Source organism: Achroia grisella, unplaced genomic scaffold (assembly GCF_030625045.1).
Source record: "Achroia grisella isolate CSIRO2021 unplaced genomic scaffold, CSIRO_AGI_Agris_v1 utg413, whole genome shotgun sequence".
Classification (NCBI taxonomy): Eukaryota; Metazoa; Arthropoda; class Insecta; order Lepidoptera; family Pyralidae; genus Achroia; species Achroia grisella.
Window position 1 is genome coordinate 2,198,810 of NW_026712846.1, and position 21,238 is coordinate 2,220,047.

At 32.4% G+C, this 21,238-nt stretch overlaps 1 protein-coding gene across 3 annotated transcripts in view; it reads right to left on the minus strand.

Annotated features, from left to right (window-relative positions):
* Window positions 1-12,476: 12,476 nt before the first annotated feature.
* LOC131844734 (uncharacterized) overlaps window positions 12,477-21,238 on the minus strand; it is a 232,927-nt gene continuing 224,165 nt past the window's right edge. For all 3 annotated transcript variants that reach the window (XM_059193685.1, XM_059193686.1, XM_059193687.1), the window contains 2 exons: window positions 14,825-14,984; window positions 12,477-13,832 (listed from right to left, as the gene is read on the minus strand). In XM_059193685.1, the coding sequence (XP_059049668.1) occupies window positions 13,668-13,832; window positions 14,825-14,984 (325 nt within the window). In that variant the 3' untranslated portion in view covers window positions 12,477-13,667. The remainder of the gene's footprint in view (window positions 13,833-14,824; window positions 14,985-21,238) is intronic.

Consider the following 21,238-nt stretch of genomic DNA (forward strand, 5'->3'; position numbering starts at 1 on the left):
AATGATATTTTCACTCAAATAATGTCCCACATAAATATTTCTCCTATGGCAATCTTTACTTATTCAAACGAAAGTGACGAAGAAAAATTCACGTCGCCGACAAATAAGAAAACAAAATGCCTACGTACACGGTCCGCAGAGCTGGGGGCGTGGACCCATATACTAAATTGCTGTAATGGATTCCATTTGGCAACTTGCTAAGTGGCAGACTTAACGTATGGGGTCGAATATGTCACAAACGCTTTTTTCAGCGTTGGTTTCGCTAAGTGAGGGCTTTCTAATCACGTAGAAGAGCTGCTAACGTACGCTTTTGTCAAGTGTATTAAAATAATAACAATAGCGTTTTAGCTTACAGTAATACTTTTAAATAGAAGTATAATGTTTTCTTTTTAATTAGTATCGGCACGTGTGCTGAAAGACTCGCGAAAATACCGAATGTTATTAATTTTATATACTAATCCTTTAGATATTATTCAATTAAATTATATTTACGTATTTCAAATTGAGGGTAGAACGCAAATTTTAGTATTTATAATTAGATTTTTAAACAACTTTCTGTGTAACACATTAAACATCAACAATACCTCAAACATGACAAAAATATGTCGATAGTGCGTCGAAAACATCTTCAATTGATGATGATAAATGTTTACATTCAGTATATCACTCTTTCTCAAAATTTAAAATAGTAAATTAAAAAAAAAACAGGAAATTGCTAAGCTTACAAATACAGCGATTCAAACAATAAAACACATCTGCAACCACTGAAAAACGGAGATGACTCTAATAAGAAAGAGAGAATTTTAATTTTAAAATGTCATGTTCAAACGTATATCTTCAGAGACAATGGCGTTTAAACCCTCGCCTGCGCTTCCGATGAGCAGAGACCAATTATGCGTTTCCGCTCTCAACATTTAACTGGTGGTGCTAATTGAGCGCATCACAATGCAGCCTCCGTGGAGACACAGCAACGTTTCCACTTGGATGGCTCAAATTTACGATTCAATGAATAAATAAATAGCTTTGCACCCAGACAACCTGACGAAGTGTTAAGAGTTATAGTGCACTTTAATACATTTAACATTTTAGAATATCGAATTTTATTTATCATGCTTTACAGTTCTCGTAATGTATATATATATATATATATATACATTACAATTTAATAATCAGATGATAATAATTCTGATATGAGATAACGTTCAGTATGTAGAAAACTTAATTGGTTGCTTAATTTTTCAATATAAATATATTATAATATACTACCATAAGAATCAAAATTAGTACAGTGTACAGTATGTGTAACATTATGTGTTAACACACATATGGGCACTTTTTTGGGTGCATTGTCAGGTTTACCAAATATTGCGGTGTATTTTACGATCTCCGTATCACAATTTATATCTACGGAACCAATAACATTACTTCAATATGAGAAGACGATCTCGATTGTTTTCATTCCAGTCGCATAAAAGAATATACAAAGAAAGTGCTGAATAAAAAACAATATCATATAATCAAACGACGTCTCGCACACATTATCTCTCCCCAAATTATCACTTCAATGGCAATTTGCTAGAATATTATTTTTTTTTATTTCAAGAAAATAGGGAAATCATGGTCCCTTTGAAGCTACTGCTCCTTCATTGCACACCCCACATTGCGTTAATTTCAACAGCCCTCCGCCCTTTGAACTGCTCAAGTCAATCGAAAAGTCGATCCCTTGGTTAAACATCACAAATGAAAAGTCCCCAATAGCGAATGTTTTAAGTAATTGAAGAATTTGAAAGTGTTTTTAAGATTGGAATGAACAAAAGGAATTGGGATTTTATTCATTGGAAATTACATTTTATTTTATTATTGGCTTCTTTGGTGTTTCGTAAACTAATTGATTGATGATAATATTATATTTCAGTAGAAAACGATTATTCTCGACATCCACGTGTAGGATCCTAGTAGCAATGCGGAATATGCTTATTTCTTCATCATCATTGCATCATTATCTTGGTAAAGAAAAAGTTAGAGGATACTTCACTCTATCACCACACTGAAAGTTTTACTGGTATAATCAACAACACATTCTAGTATCATAGCCATATCTTGTATTGTTTTTTGCAATGTCATAGTTAAATATTTCGATTATATTCTATATAAGTTAAAGTTTAAATCAACCAACTTAAACAATATCATTACCAATTTTTTTTAAGATTGTTTTAGCAAATCTATATAATGAATTAATTCAAAGTTAACATCTCATATTGAATTTGTTACAATTAAAGTTGTTAGAACAAATGATCTAGATAAATGGTCGTAGGTTATAATATTTATTATCCATTCAAAGTAAGAACGAACGAAACTTTGCTATTTTGCTATAAAACTACTAAGTCTGTGTTAATTTGATTAATTCCCTTTATTACCAGTGAACTGCTTGCGACACGCGTTGTTCTCTAACGAGCTGTACTCAGACGATAATTAATCGTAATTTGGATCGTTAAAGCGATCCCAACTCCAATAACCAATTATCTAAGTAGATAATAACACAACATTGGTCATATATATCTAAATAAAAATATGTAGTTATTTACTGAATTGAAACAACAATTACTTTTACATTAATAATAATAATCTCAGGACAATTCACACAGCGCCATCTAGACCCAAGTTAAGCTAGCTAAAGCTTGTGTTATGGGTACTAGACAACTGATACAAATACATAGATATTTTTTTTCGTAAATGCATACATATTATACATAGAAAATACCCAAGCTGATACAAACAATCATACTCATGAATACAAATGTTTGTGCCGTGCGAGGAATCGAACCCGCGATCATCGGACGTAAAGCGGTGTGCTAGAACGCTAGACCACCGAGGTCGTCAAACACACATTAACTAGAGTATGGACAAAATATATACATACAATGCAACTACTTTACTACTGTAATCGGATATGAGGCAGTCTGAGGCATTATTAACTACGCCTGTGGTCGAATTTGTGGTGAATACTACACTTGACAAACCCACATTACGCCGAGTATATTTGATTTCAATGAGGCAGAAGGTGAACATACTATTGTTTCTTGGATGAATTTGATTTACTGTCAGTGTTTCCATCACTGATGAATTTTTATATATTATTCTTGTTATCGAAAAGATTCTATCTATCTATCTTGTTATGCGTATATTCAGCTTACTGGTAGATAGCATTCTTGCTCTCTTTCTTTTAGACGCTTTTATCAATTGGTTAACCTGAAACCTAAGTTCTTCAATAATTTTATTAGTATTAAATATTAGTGGCCTAACTGGTAGCAATATTAGGTTTACCACCAAGATAGACTTTGTCGATGGTCGTGCGTGGATAGCTCTGTCTACGAATTTCAGCAACCAAGCAACTTGCTTTGTAAACGTGTCAGTTGAAGGGTGAGGTAGGTAAAATTACAGCATAAGATGTTGATCTTATTAGATTCATATACATTCTTATTCTCTTCCGAAATGGCAGTGCACTAGCCGTAATTGGTGTCACATGATAACGTGATATCGCAGTGTTGTTTATTTATGTAGGCGATCCGACATCAGGTGAGCCGACCGTTTCTTTGAAATTTCAATTACTCTCTCTTTTGAAGCCATCATTATTAAAGGTGATTTTGCTATGGAGGTTTAATTGACTTCTACCTATGCTAATGGCTAGCATAAGATGGCAGAAGAGATAAGAAAGAGAGTATAAGTCTCCAATCTCTTCCTATCATCTTTTCCTAGACATAGCTTAGCTGCAAATACCAGTTCATAATGATGTCCACAAATAGCAACATTTACAGTAATCTTTTCAAGTTAAAACAATACTTATAATCCTTATTTCAAGATCAATTTTCCGTACGAACGAACTTTTATAATATAAAATGCACTGCTAGTACAGATTACCATCCCATTCCCAATATCTCTTTGGTGCCGCCAATTCAATCGGAAAGTTATCCTTTTGTTAAACATTACGATGACTCTATTTATTTTACTTATGATATAAATCTAGTTTTTCTTGCTTCGTTTATTATGAAGATTGAAAACGCATCTGTATAGCACATTATCCACACACTCTGAAATATTGTATACACATCTTTACAACTATTTAAATACTAACGGTAAACCTAATACTTAATAGAAATGCAAAACGAATACTAAACTCCAATTGTGAGTTTTGCGAAAACGTCTTTGAAAATATTTAATGTTTTTCCAAAATTTGTAATAATTAAGTTAACACAGATTAGGATTAAATGGGCGATACAATATAATGGAGATAGGCTTTACGTTACTGTTAGGACTGGTCGATCAAAGGCAGAAACTAATATAAAATACTGATATGTTTAAATAACAAGTGTAATAATAATAAATCCATTTACTTTATGGATGAAAGATTAATAGCATCCATATATCACAAATATTTGGATTCTTAATATTAGCTAGACAAAGTATTTCCAAAATTACTTACATCTCCATCAAAAATTTACAAATAATAAACTATTTGTAAATTTTCTATGATCTAACTAATAACAACAAAAAATAACAGGCCATAGAGCCTGAATATGTATTTCATTCAGCCTATATTATAAATATCATACTAACATACATAAGAAATAATAACAAAATATAAATTCAAATTGTCTTTATGGTCGCGGCCCTGATGACGGTAATCAGCCACGGTAGCGCCGATACACCACCCCATTCGGCCAGTATTTCTCCTTCATGAAGGTGGGCAGCATGTTGTATACTATTCTCTAGTAATTTCCAAAAAATAAACAATTAAATAAACTACTGCCTTATACTGACAAATGGTTTCCTTAAGTATAAAAATTGCGTTAAGACGTATCATGCAGCCTGGTACAGATTACAGTAAAGCCAATTTCCGGAGAACATTCCCATACTTTAAGTAACGTATGTATACGTAACGTATACGTAACGCGACAGTAAAACGTTATGACAAGATATGAAGTGAACTTATACAACCATGCCTATATTATAACTCTTAAAATCATAGTATAAATGAATATGAACCTTAACATTTAACATTTAGAGTATATAAAATGCGACACGCAGTGAATCTAGCTGCATTCATATAGGTGTTAGGGCGCGTAAAAGTACATAGGAAGGGGCTAAACTTTTTACAACTCGAACACTGTACGAAAGTCGATAAGACCCTTATAAACAACATTGGAGGTATGAATTCGAAAAATATCCTCGTTAAAATCATTTACATTTTTAAATTTTGTAATTAGATTTTCATCTATCAATATAATACATAGATGAAAATTAATAAATACTTAATTATTTTAATGTAACTGATCGCTGTCTATATATGAAAGATTTTTTTTATGTATTTGGAATATCAAACATGCTGACGGCCTATTTGATGCTAACCGTTGTCTACATACGAACATGAACAGCATATTATGTTATCATATCCCACCGTGATACCACTCATGTGTTACCATTCCCGAGACCAAAGATAGAATGCCTTTTATACTAGAATTTTCGCGTAATCTGCACCCTACAACCAAAACACATTTTACAAAGCAAGCTACTTCACAGCAGAAGTAGGTGGGACTATACCCATGCAGGCGACTTTTTACAGTATACCTCTGAAAGAAAAAATATTATTAGAATTAACTACTTCAGAAACACGTAATAGAGATTTGAGTGGATTTTCCACAATATATTGTGGAAAAATTCCCTAAAAGTTTTGTTTTTGTTTTACAATATTACAATCGGTATACGAAACAAGAAAGGGGTAGGGGCATGAAACCGTCCTTTCAGTCCACTAGGATTTAATAATAAAATAGGTAAATGTAATCAAATATACAGTAACATATAAATACTATAATCACATATTGTAGTGTAGTGCTATATACTGATTCTCTAACATACTGAAATAACTGTGGCCACGTTCAATTGGCGTTGGACCCTTACCTACTTAATTCGTACTAAGAGGCCTCTGAAATTCCCTTATTCATTCGAATGACAATTGTTGGCTATGCGCACTTTGTTACACGGATATAATATAATATTATATAGTCTACATATAAGTACATTTCATCGATAATGAAATTATTTTTGAAAGTAATCTTAACAATAGTTATTGTTCATTTATTATATCTATTTATCGACTTAAATAAAGAGATTAGACTACTAGAAGTATCAACAGATGATTCCTAAAAGTCTTAATCAGTTGGGCAAAATTACTATATATTAATAACTTTACGGGTAACATAAAGTTATTAATATATAGTAATTTTGATATTATAGTAATCTTAACTCTCAACAAGATTTCGTGTTGGATTCCGAAACTGATCATTAGCAATTAGAGTACATTTGATAAATATGTATAACATTAATTGCAAAAAAAATCATCCAATAATAATACGTAATTTGACAGTCTCAGTTTAGCAGACCCCGTTACTTCCATTGATCGCGGCTTCGATTTCTCGCACTATGATCTAGCTAGATATTTTCCATGTATATATTTATTTACACAAGCTCTGCTTAACTTGGAAGTAGATGACGCTGTGTGAATGATGATATAAGTATCATTGCACATGCAAGGGTAAGTCTTGTTATAACTTGCCCAAGAAAGGAACCAAATTTCTTTGAAAAATATTTGCTGAGTAAAGTTATGAGATATGAGTAGGTAACTCACAGTAAGTATGTCGATACGTCAGAAACTCTGTTATGGTTTACGATGAACCCTTTGCCTAATAAATTGATGGAAAATCGTGATAGGTCTCACATATTCATTTTACTTTCAGCAAGGCTTCACATCTAAGTTTACTTAATATTTTATCGGAACCAATATTGAACTAAGCTATAAATATGCTGTAACTTAGTTTTCTTTCATTAATTTTCAGTACACACTGAGATATTTTTATACGACATATTGCGTCTAAATTTAATACATTGATTCAAAAAGTCTGAATGTATAAATCGATGAGGCTTAGGCTGGTATATAGTCGGTCAGTTAACAGGTGGAAGGAATGCGATTAACGTGCCGTCAGTAATTTTGGACCATATCAGAAGATGACAGAACGTAGCAAACAAATACGATTGTATATTGTCAGCCTTACTATAGGGAGATAATAATGCGTTATTAATTATTTCTTTGCATCTCACTCCCCTTGAAAAAACACCAGAAGAGCACAGAGTACACTGACATGATGGACATATAATCCAATACTCCATCAGTACATCATCTTCAAATAAGATTTAGTATCGTAAAAAATATTTTTCGTACTTAAGTCTTGCTCTATTCATCTATGGCTCACCACAATCCTGTCCTTTGTGCCCATAATCCTGCACAAAGGAAGATCTAAACGACCGAATGCGCAAAAGTCGTCGCAACAATCTGGGGTAAGTGCATTTAATTGCTATTAAAACGAAAGAAGAAGAAGACTCTTCCAGTAATGCAACTTCTTAGTACGCAACCGCGCGCTTGTACTCATTATGTGGCGAAGAGGACCCGCCTAATGGCTCACTGACCCAGTCCACACATGAATTTCGAATAGGTGGTGTAATTACATCCCTCTTCACGGGACAACTAGAGGGGTACCGAGGAGAGGGAGGGGGATTTATGCTTTTAATTTTAACACCTGAATAACATTAACGTTTTGTATTATAGTTTTAGTTTGCATAGGTCTACTCAGCGTTTGATGGTTGCTTATCAAAGGTGTTGTTAGTAGGACACCAACAACCATTTATCATGATACCCTCTTGTTTGAAACTTTCCATTTAATTAAAAAGTTAATGTTTCATACTCTTTTTGATTAATTGTGCGCAGAAATAATTAACGATTGTCTTATTTGTCTATTATTTACCATATTTACGTACTTATTTTCATTTTACAAGTTAGAAATCATAATGAGATGATTTTAAAGATTTGGACCAACTTTAAATCAGCTTTCTGGATAATAGTAGATACATATTTTAATTTTCTGTAATTCTTCAATCCGATACACAACTTTATAACTAAGCTGCCTAAAATGACTAAAATAACTAAGACTAAGATAGAGTTACTCTCTTGCAAACAACTTTTTTTTCACTGCGATTATTTGTTTACCCCCAAATATAACAATAAAATCATCTATAGTACATATATACATAAATTAAGCTTGTGTACCCGATAATATAATCAGTCCTACAACTGATACGCAATTATGTAGGATCACTACTTAAATGATTTCCTAGATCTTTTATTGTTTTCTAATACTATGCAGAAATTACTCTCAGAACTACAATTAAGAAAATTTGAAAATTTCAGAAAATTGTGTTCAGACATTTCGCGTATTCACTAAGACAATACAAAGTCTTTGAGAGCAGACAGATTCTAAGAAACATGTATTTGCTTTATCGTATTTGTATTGAGACTATTTCATGTTGTAATAAATCGAGTCTCAAAGTAAACACAAGTTGAACTGTCTGTAACATTCAAGTCACAATGTCACTAATTACACCGTATCTAAGACATGGCTACAATGTAAATAAAGCTAACAAATCATAAAAGCATCTTGGTTGGATCATCGAGCTGTGTAATGGCTGTTTTACGACACTTGTAAGTAACAGTGAGTTTCGGGAGAAACACCAAACTTGTATTCAATCGTTGTCATTATACGGAGCGTAAAATAACTTGGGAAGCAGTTGCCCCATTCTCCGTGTAAGGCGATGCCCTTATGGGTTTCGGCGCGCAATATTGGTAATCTAATGTTTCTTAATGACGGGACCGCTATTTCTATTGACGTGTTCATCAAAAGAGGCCAAAAATTATAGCTCTTATTAACAAACCATATAATCGACTATGTATAATATGCCTCGTCACAATATTCGCGGATAATTCCAAATTTTAATGTTATATTCAGAGACGCACCAGATGATATCCTATATAATGTGACCCCCTTGGTACCCATCCGTTGCCATCCCTGAGAACTAGGATGTCTCTAGTCTGTCTGTCTCTGTCTACGTATTAGTACGATAATTTCATTGCTTCTTCATCTTATCCTTCAAGGTAAGGTTGAAGGATAACATTAAACACATCTTAAAAAACAAACTGAACGTTTGGAACAGCGATTAAAAAAATACAACTTGTAATTTTTTAATCGCTGTTCCAAACGTTAATTTATATATTTAACGTTAATTAATTATTTATTAACATTACAAAGTGTAAAAATGTTCTATAGTAATAAATAATTTATATATTTTGATTTTAAGCTACTTGGTTGCTCTTGTTTTAAAATATATAACTAACGTATAAAACTACCCACGAAACTTTTTAGGGAATTATAAAGATTCTTACGAAATACACGCGCAAACTACAGCTAATAAATACATAAAACCTAACAGCTACTATACCGTTCCGATTAGAGACAATGTATAATTGATCGCTATCCTACTGAAGGAAAATACACAGTCATGAATAAATATGAAAGCAGGCGATCACAACAGTACAAACATAAGTCCCGAACGGAAGCTTTAACAAAAAGCAATTGGTAAGAACACAGCGGAAAGCGACGCGGCCTAATTTCTTTTAACAAATTGTTCTAATCCATTTACAGAACTGCTAAATTGGGGTAACGCAAGGCGACAATCAAGGAATATAAAAATGTATTTGCGTAATAACTTTGTTTCTTCGCTCGTTACATTACATACCTAAGCTTGTATATTTGGACAGGAAGCTATTTTTAAAAGAAAATATTTAATATTATTTTTTATATATTATTTACTAGTTGACCCGACGAAATTGTTTTATCATATAAATTAATCAGTTATAAACCGCCGACAATAGACAATTATTGAAGTACGAATGTCGCATTTAAAAAATAGGGGTTGATGGTGGAAATTTTAAGGTTGTACGTATTTTTAATGCAGAATCATAATAAAATTAAATTTGTCATTATTTTGGGTTTAAAAATAAAAACCACCCTTACCTTAGTTGAAAAATAGTTTACATCGTATTCTTAGACCTACATAAGATTATACATACAAAATTTCATCAGAATCGGTTAATCCGCCTCGAATGAGTTTTGTTATAAACGCTGGGACAAGAGATTTTATATTACTTCAAGCGGATATCTAACCATAAAGGAAAAGCATAAGCTTTAAATGTCGGTTAACATAGAAAACAGTTCTGTAGCAACACATGAAAATACAGCAAAATTGCGCACCCACTCCGTTGTTTTATTCGGTTGAAAATAGGCAACAATTTTTTCTTTCATGTTTTAAGGACATTATACCACTTGATATAATTATATTAGTGTCTTATACAACCCTTTATTATACTATATATTTTTTATTTAATCCTATATTTATTCAGGATTATATATAAACTAGGTAAAATTTTGTGCTACTTTTGATACTGTAGTATTTTTTAATACATTTATTTGCTTTAAATTGTAAAAAAGGTGGACTTAATGCTACAGCTTTCTCTCGCAGCCAACCTTTGGGTAGTGCAGAGATATTTAATACCTTTTTTATTAATCTATTCTTTCTTGAACAGTAGGTACTACTTGAAACAGTCAAAAACGTTAGACACAGTGCCCCGGGTGGTCACGTGCGTTGGCTTTGTAAATTAATAAGTCTCGTTGTGTATTTGAGGTACCCCTCATTAAGCTCGCTTTATTACTCCATACTTGCAGTGTACGTGTCAATTTTCAAGTACTTACATGTAGGGGTTTTGTGTCATTATTAATAATTTGTTAGGACGCTGATTGTGGTTATAGATGTTAATAATAATATTTCGTACAAAGGAATATGTTAGGATTAGTTACTAGGTGTTTACCTAAATATAAGATCTCAAATATAATTTAACTATCTACAAATTACATGTTTTAGGTAAGGTTTTATAGGTTTTTGTATCCTTAGGGTTTAATTTCAAATAATAACAATAATATTTTAGGACAATGTATACAGAGCCATCTTGTACCAAGCAGACCTTGGCGTCATAGGTACGTACCTTAACTTGACAACTGATACATAGACAGTCTGACTACTCAGATTTATTTTATTGTAAATACACAAACAATACACATAGAAAACAGCCAGACTATTACAAATAATAATACTCATGAAGGCAAATGTTTGTACCATACAAGGAATCGACCGAAGAATAGATGTTAATATCAGTGTAATATATAGGCATAACTTACAATAATATGTAGTATGTAAAAAAAGAATGTTTAGTTTAAATTAGTAACTGATATAATTAACAAATTAATGAGCATCATACGGTTGATATTATATACACACAACTAATTTTCATTGTATTGTCCTTTCAACATATTCCTAGATTGATTTTGGTTAAAAACGCAATTCCATCGTCGAGTCGAGTTATAAAGTCTGTTATAAAATATTTATAATATAAAGTTACAGACTTTATATTATAAATATTTCGTTACAAATTATTTATAACTAGCAGACCCGACCACGCATTGCCTTGGCTAAGGTTCTTGAATAAAACAATATTGCGACTATAAATTGAGATGTAAGTTATCTTATATATATGACTTTAAAGTTGGATCAAGTTGCACACAATGTGCATTTTTTTAAAGATTAAATAATTTATTTACATAACTTAATAATACAACTAAGAACCTAAAATTATAAACCTTAAAAAATATAATATAATAACTAAAATATATTATTAAAAGGAGACCCTTTAGGATGTACAAATCAAATTCGCAATCGGTTCAGTAGTTTAGGAGTCCATCGCGGACAATGTGACACATATTTTTACACATAAATATTATTCCATAATATTATTTTAAAACGACATCTGTACTATAATAAGTACACTAAAAGAATTCTATTTGTATTTTATTTAGTTTAGCTTACAAAGCAAGAGACGAAAGCAGATGAAATTACAAATAGTTTATGCAATAACGTACAGATGGCGCCACAGGAATGTGCTTATTAATTTATGATTAAGTCTTATTATGCCGATAGATGGCATTGTTTATTTATTCATTTTTCTCTTTAAAATACGCCGAATAATCTCACAAATCCAAATATAAAAAAAAAATGCACTTATATTATGTAGGTGGCAACGAAAATTTTCCTGTAGGTACTCTATCCAAAAATTTATTTTAGGTAAAGAAAGTGTATGTATGGTGGGTACGTGCTTGTCAAAGTAATGTTATGTATTTGCTGGCTATCTCGTCGTTATCAAATATAAAATTATAAATAAAGCTAGTAGGTAACTAGACACACCCATTTGCGTAGTTAATTCCAAAGTTTAGTAGCTATCAGTAATTAATACATTTCATTCATTGAATTAATTGTATTATCGGTTTAATAAGGGATTTTAATTGGTTATTAGTATACATACGAATAAACAATTAATTATGAAATGAAAACTGTAAATAGTTATACGCTTACTATCTCCTAAAATTTGATAGGCTTATGTTTATAAAATAGGTAGGTATATAGTTATGGTAAATAAAATGTGGTACTCATGATGGAATTTATTTATTTCTCAGTATTTCAACAAAAGATTACATTTTCTTCTAAACAGTTTCTCACGCTGCTAAAAGTACCGTTACATCGTGGTCTACTTCAACAGTTAGAATTTAACGTTTTGTTAAATCATGGCTGGATTGTACATTATTATCTATTCTTAATTCTCAAAATATCAGGCTCAATATGAGCTATCTAAATTCTCGACCGACGGTCCCTTCTACGATAATAATAATTGACAAGTTATTAAGGCAATTCAAAAGTCGTTTAATTGTTTAGCAATTACATTAATTTAGTATCTCACGTACCTATATGTATATCACAGTAAGGACCGGGCGAAAATCCAAAATTATACTACCATAAGCATGCAAGTAACATATCTCGCAACAGTATCAACAACTAAGGACATTCAATACTAATTTATAAATGAATTTGTGTCGACTTTGATTCAATATTGTCAGAAAATATTCTTTTTTTTTACGTGTATACTCTTAAAATTGTACCATAGATCAGTCTCACTCACAACACAAATGAACGATATAAAAATACTGCATGAAACTACAGGTGTTTAAAATATCAATTCTCATTATAGACACAAAGTAACATTCACATGTAAAATATCTTCACAAATTATTTGATCGATGTTTCGCATAACGATACGACCATGTCTAGAATAAGTTAATGGACTACAAAACGCCCTCATTAGTCAAATACTATTTAACAAGGCATCATAATTTTAATCATTATTGGATTTTCGTTACTAGTATGCGCGACCGCATCTTCCTAATAGGTTTCTCTCATTCATAACATTAAATTAATAATTAAGCTAAATTCAATTGACTATCACGAGCACTTCACTCTTACATACAGAATTCAGCAACAGAACAGCACGCACAAACATCAGCGTTCTAATACTTAATAATACAAACCTAGGCTTTAGATCACAATGGTGTTGAATGATGAGTGAAACATAGTTCATTGGTCATTAGAATTAATTGGTCAAAAAGATATGTTCAAAGATAAAAGGCAGAAGAGCCGTGCACATAATGTTCTATTTAAGAAAATTTTGATATTCGAATAACGATATGAATTGTTACATATTACAACCGTGATCTGTGAAATCATCTAATAGAACAGAGCAGTTGAAGCCTGCTTCAGTGCTGTAGTACTAATTGTTGCTTCATTTATTAATACACATATATTTGCTTGAGCTGTGGCTTGAGCTCAGGGGGGATTGTGTACACTTCTTGTTCGGGCTTCTTTTTCACGAGTCTCTTCCATCGTCCGCCGATATTCTTACGGAGACTGCGGAAACTCGCTCGTTCATTGCCGATGGGCTGCATTAAGTTGTCCTGTAAATAAGAAAATGCAATGTTAAATATAATATGCATTAACTAAGAAGTACAGGAAGTGCACAAAGTTTATCGACCTACAAGGATCGGTGCCCGATTTAGCGGTTCCGTTACCGTCCCAGATGCATTTGCTGCATTCGAAGCAGTGAAACCACTTATAGCGGCGTACAATTTAAGCTATTTTAAGATAGTTACCAATAAACAATACAACGGCAAGATCTACAGGAAACTCTTTGTTAGTATCGCAAAAAAATCTTTAAACAAGAGAACATCTGTCGGACAATATTAGGATTATTACAAACATGCTGTTTCGATACAGTACCTATGGTAGAAGTCCTACATGACTAGGAAGCTAATATTGCAAAATAAACGTTAAGGCCATACAAAACAAGCCTTGAATACGTTATTCAAAGACATATTAGCATTCTCGTGCTTCCTGGTGTGGCATCTACTCTATTCATGAACCATAATTATTTTAAAGTTATATCTCTGGAATTACTTATCAGAGCATGAAATGGAGGTCAAATGATTTCACGAGATTAAATTTGATATTGTGTTATTTGCATTAGCCTCCTTTGTTCAAGCAATCACAAAGAAAGAAGGTCGTGGTATTGCAACACGCTCGCCTTGTGCAGCTTTCTATTCTGCAAGCGTGTCCCGACATTTAAATTTATTTTGCACTTAGATATCGTGTTCGTGCTGTGAACATAGCAACTCTCTCTCTTTCTGATGTGGCGGGGACGTGGGTCGAACCAGTCACGATTTCTTTTACGTTATAATGTAACGTTCCCAACAACTTTCCATATTGTTTGAATGCTACTGAGTGACTTAAGAGTTTGTTTTTACTTAGATTGCGACTGCAACTGAATATTGCTAGTTAAAATAGCATTGGGGTCAAGTATAACGACTGTAGCTGGTTTAGTTTCTTTAAATAGACTCTTGTTATGAGATGTATTTACTGCTATAGTGGAAAATATTTGCTAGGTACTGACCTGATCATGAGGATAGACGTAAGGCGGAGGCAGCGGCGGCGGGAACTGCCACAGCGGTTGCTGGCGAAAGGTGACAGGCTCAGATGTAGGTGCTGGGGTGGCCTGAATCACTTCAGCTGGATGCACCGATGCTGAATGCTCCTCACGCTTACGCAGCTTGCTGTGGACGATGCGAATCGCCATCATAGTACCATTACTTCCAACCATTGTAGAAAACGGTCCGTCAACGCAAGAATAACTGAACACACTGGATTGGATCACAGGTAATAAGTTCCAGTCGGGCAGTCACAACATTTCTTTAACTTTTCACAGTTTTCACTCACAGCCGTATCGCGGTTTTATTAACGCGTTTAACTATAACTAATTTAAATAAATTATCACAATTATTCAGTAGAAGCTATTGCACATATCACTGCTCGTAGGAACGCGCGGATGGACCGCGTACGCGAGCTTCAGCTGCGCGGTAGGTGACTAGAATATTATCGTGAAGATAGGCCGGCAGGTGCCTAGCAAAGCGCTCGCTCGTGCCAAACGACCTCTACGGAGTACTCCATGCGTCTGAGTTGAAGTGGAGGGGCGGGCATGGTTTTTATAGACGCGCTTGTGACGCGTCTACCATGCGGGTAGGGGGACGGGAAGGGGGGATAGACGATGGCCGTTTTCCGCGAAAAACTTCGAATGGTGGCGATACCGGTGATAACGTACTGGTTACATGACGCAGCGAGGACCTGACCGTTGGTTTGGCCCGGTTACCGGGCCCATAAAATTAATTCGTATCCTTATAACTTTGGTAAATCCTCTGTGAATGAGGAAATGCGAAATCCAACGTAATACGGCCGTGTGTGAAAACTGTTTTGCTTTTCCGTTAATTCTTGCGTCGACATTGAACATAAAAAATCAGAAGAAATAATATACAATGAGGTAATGAATCTCCAAACGTGAAGCCTAGGTAGGTTTTGCTTGTTATGGCCTAACGTTTAATTGGTAGAGAATTTTCTACAAAATAAAATATGCCCCAGTTATTCTAGATAGCAAGATTATTATACAACTCTGTATCGATTTTACAACAGTTAATCTGAATTGATAGTGATGTTCACCATTAATCGAGTTCAAAGTCCATAGCATAAATGCACAACTGTATACATATACACTCCACACAGCTGAGCCTATGAATAAAGTGGTCGCAGTTAATACTCGCTTTGTGTCTCTTTCCAACAAACCCTTGCAAGAGTACGTGCAAAAAGGAGGTAAATATATTTTAGTAGTTACTACTCAAAAAGGCAAAGTAGGGCTGCAGGGCAAGGGAGAGCAGGAAGGTGCAATGCCCTTAGCCGTTCCTAACTTAGCAAAGCTCGGCTTCAACTTGAATAATGGCTGACGGGATAAAAAACACAGGTAGTGAGCCATTACGTGTCGTTGCCCTTGAAAGGCATCTGGAGGATATCTATAAAAACTATTTCTCTGAAGATACCAAAGATTTTAATTAGCTGCAATTAACTACAATTTAACAGAATAAAACGTAGATTGAAACCTCTTAGAAATGAATGTGTTTAAATTACAAATTGTGACATTTTAGAGACTGTGGGTAAAGCATAAAATAATTATTTTACTTTATTATGTATTCTCTAAATTGGTAAGAAAAATATCTGGGAGCAATATGGCTGATTAAATACATTTTACATGGATTTTCAGAACATTATTAATAATAATATGATGATATCATGAACAAAATGTCTAGAAAGATCGTATATACAATATAATGTTTGCAAACAATATAATGCCAACTTTTGAACATATTAAATCTAATTCCAACATTATCATTTACTTATTAAGGTTAAGGTTAATGAGACTGGCCAAAGTACAAAATATGAAGGAAATTATAAAAAATATAAACTGACAAAAAACGCAGATTATAAACATATAATATGTAAACTTTGTTTCAGTACCTAAATACGTATTGAAGAACCTATTATGCGTGTTTACTTCGAATTTTAATATTATATTACTACATAAATGAATTCAGTAGCTACATCATTAACATCTGCTTTGTAAAGGTGTCTTTTTCCTTTCTTTGTAATACATACGTAAAACGTATGCTGTATTATTTGGAAGTTCCAAGAATTATTGCATTTTGTGGTTTTGTTTTAAAGAAGTCGTAAATAAATTAAAATACGTAAATTAATGTCACCTCAAATGGATTTATAAGACAAATATTTCCAGTACTATCGGCATTATTTATAGCCCCATAGTAACCCAGCTATTTCAGACTGAAACCCGATGTAATAACCAGCATCGTATGATACAGTTTGAAATGATTGAGACCGATTATGACTCTTTCCGTTTACAATTGTCCTTGTTTTTCTCAAATTGGTAAATTTTTAGTCAATTTTATTTGCTACTAATGTATGTACATCATTTCTAGTTATATCAGGATGATAACCAACGTTTAGTAAAAGTTTAGTATCTATTATAGCTATTGGGGTATTTTTTTTAATTTGAAGTACGTGACCAAGCAGACATATAATTATATTGAAACATTGACAGTATTACTTCGATTGATATTGATAAGTTTATCACGGTACACAGAATTGTATCACGTACAAGAAAGTTATTTTAAGACTAATTAAAATTGATACTTGTATATGCCTATCGTTTATTATGTTATTGTTTTTTTAACAGTAAATAATTAAGATGATTCAATAAATTACACTGCGGCCAAATGTATTGACCTCTTCCTACGTCAGTAGAGGCTATCTATTCAGTGTATCGGACTGTGAAGCAAAAAATTCCTATATCTCATTTAAAGATAGTGCCGTTGTAACAATACACAGGTGTGAATTATATCGCTAATTGGATGAGAATTTTAATTTTAATTGCAACGTTGCTATAAAAAACCTTTTTAGTCTGTACGAGTGGTGAAGTCCCGTTTTGAAAAACACTTATGACCCTGATATTAGTTCTAATGTTGATAAGCCATTTCTAAAATGTACATTATACTTGTTTCATTATTATTATTATTATTAATATCATTATATATCTTGTAATATATATTTTATTTATTTTGCTTATAAAAAAGGTGGTATTCATATGTTTGCTTTCTCCAATATCGAGGCTTTCTCCACTGCCAAAATAAATTACTTTAACTAATTGTGTCTATGGTGATCAATCACAATCGGTTTGTTATATTCAGGATTAAATAGGATTTAATAAGACTAGGGACTAATTAAAAATCATATTCTTTCTATGATTCAATACAATACATATTAATAGATTCTATGTGTCTCTAACAGTACAAATATATCAAATATTAGAACAGAAAGGGAGAAGTGGAAAGGGGTATTGGAAGCATCAGTAGATCCTTCCATCATAGACGTTACCTCTCCGGTTCATATTGGGCAATAAATTAGTAGTAGTAGCATTATGTAAAAGTTAGATTGTTACGATGCAAATTTTATATTAGAAGAAAAAAATATTGAAGGATTTAATATACTAATTTATAAAAAAATTACATATATTTTAGTATACTTACTACTAACGTGTGACATAATATTTTTCATGAGAACCATACACGCAATACACCGATGTTGACTCTTACTCACTATTATTTAGATACTAGTAAATCATCTTGATACTGTCAAACCGATATCAACGTTAGAGTTGATAAGAATTTGACATCATAAGCGATTATGGTATATATTCTATCGACTTACCTAATTTTCCAACATGGGTATAAAAGATGTCTATATCTATGCAAAAAAGAGCTGAAGTGATATGTTTTAACAAATTCTAAATTTTTCAAGTAAAAGTTTAAGTATTAAAGAAAATTTTAAGATTTAGTAGCTAAGTAAATTAATATACTGTAAGAGCAAAGTAATGAAAAATAATAATAATATAATTAATAAAGAGATAGACAATATAAGATGGAACGATAATATTAGAAAAATAGCCGGTCCAATATGGACTCGTAAAGTAAAGGACAGGAGAATATTAATCTTTAGATGTCCCTGTCTCCTATGTCCCTGTCTCCTATGTCGGAAGTCAGGCTGTACCGTTTTTGTATAACATTAACCATATGTAAAACATAGTATAGCAATAAAGGCTTTTTATTTTTATAATTAATAAAGAGACAAACTAAATCTCAGTCGCGCGGGCAAGCAACGACGACAATATCACACCGATTATGAGAAAACTTTCTAAAGTCAGTATTAGAACATTCAAAACCCATCTTTTATAAATGAACTAGCAGTGCATCGGAAAGAAATCTCATCGACAACTTCCATTCTAACTTTCATCTCCTATTTAATTTTCTTGGATGACGAAATCTCTAAAATCCATAGTGCTCATCTAAATGATCAACGCACATAAAGAAATATAATAAGAGACAATATTGCGTGTTATTCAATGACCCTCAGTATTTTCATTATTATTACAATGATTCAGTCAATGTTTATTAAATAAAAATGTCTTAAATTTCATTGTCATTAGAAATTCAAATATATCTTTGAACTGAATAGTTTCGTTGCAGTTTTTCGTTTAAATTTGGGTTTAGTACCCAAATTTATTCCCAAAGATTCTAACCTGGGAGACATTACAAAAAATTGTGTGATAACTTATATTTCTGATTCTCCGATGAAGGTGACACTTATAACAAACTAAATATTCATCCGAGGGACATCGGTCGCTCGCCATGAAAACGAATGCTGCTGAGTATAATTGAGTCCAACGGGACAGGGGCGAGTATGTTAAGTGTTGTATTCACTAATACGTCAACAGTTGACAATGTCTCTGACTATACCTGGGATAACAGACGAGATGCTATATTGTTATTACTTTCAAGAAATTTCAACAGGCCGGCTGACCTCATATATCATAATAATAGAATCTTCAAACACGAATTGATGAATGATGGTTATTAGCAGTCAAGTTCGACCGTGATCATTGACGTCAATAGTACGATGGGAGTCAAATGGGGTACATATTTAATATGTAGTTCCAATCTAACAATCCCAAGTTAAAATCTAACAACGTGGGACTTCAAAGAGAAAAATCAAATTGTTCTTTTGATCTAATAATTCATTAATTCTACATTATTACCATTTTATATTATAAATACTATAATACTTTGGTACTGTAATACTTTGGTAATGATTAAAATTATAAGATAAATAAATAAATCAAAATTAGTAAACTATAGCTAGTTACTAATTTTGATTTATTTATTATAAACCAAAATTAATTTTATCAATTCTTATATTCAAATAAAAATGAAACGTTTATACATAGTCGTAATATTGGAGATTTGGAAATAATACGTAATCACCTTTAATATTTGATTTGGTGTGAATGGTTGTGTTTCTTGCTATACAAAGAAAAACAAAAATTTAATTAGAATCGTAATATTATCAGAATAGATTATATGCCATGTAAAATATGAGAAATGACATATATATGTATAAAGATATTTATAATAAGTAGAATTATATTACATAAACAAAGATTTAAACAATTAGTCAATCGTCCATCAGCAGGAATATTATATCAACAACGCAATTTATTAATGTTCTGGAGTTCGCAGTGTACCTATCTCTAGTAACGTTACTTCTCAAGCTTTTGTTTATGAACTTCACTCACGTCTGTGTTTACGAATTCGTCGGCATAGTGGTTATATAAACGTCAGAAGAAAGTCGGCTCACACCTGCAAGATCACACACCTGCCTTGTATCAGTGTAGGTTAACGTGTTACAGATATAGTCAGAAGGTTATCTTCCAACCTCCAGTTGTAACCTTTTTACAAATGCTATATTCATATTATTTATATATATATATTAGTAAAGCCAATAGTATCAGTCTTGATATTTTACTTCCGTATTCGTAAGCGCCGCTTATTATAATACGGAAGTTAAGGATTGAGTAATAAGAACAATGTAATTATTTAATCATGGATAAGAAATGCTACCCACCTAGACTACTAATTGATAGACTCGAGAGACAAGATTGTTTTCAAGCTTTGATAACGCAGTCAAGGAAATTTTACCAGTAACTGAAGATAAAAAAACTGATTTCTGAACTTTCTTGTATTATGAAACTTCCAGAAATCATTAGGTCCAGAGTATCAATAGGTACAAAGAAGTGAATAATTCTATTAGAAGGCATTGTACGACCGTCCACGACCTTGTTCTCTCGTTTCGGTCATCACACAGTTCCTGGTTTACTCGTATACCTATACTAAGTTTTTACTAGATACTTCATTTCGGGCCTCCTAAAAATTGACTCAATGTAATTTAGATAAATTTGTAAATAGAATCAATTATTGCATTAAACAAAGAATTACGACTCTAAATATATTACATAGAATTAAAAAAATGTCTTTTTTATATTAAAAAATAGACAATACGATCGATAGACAACAATTTG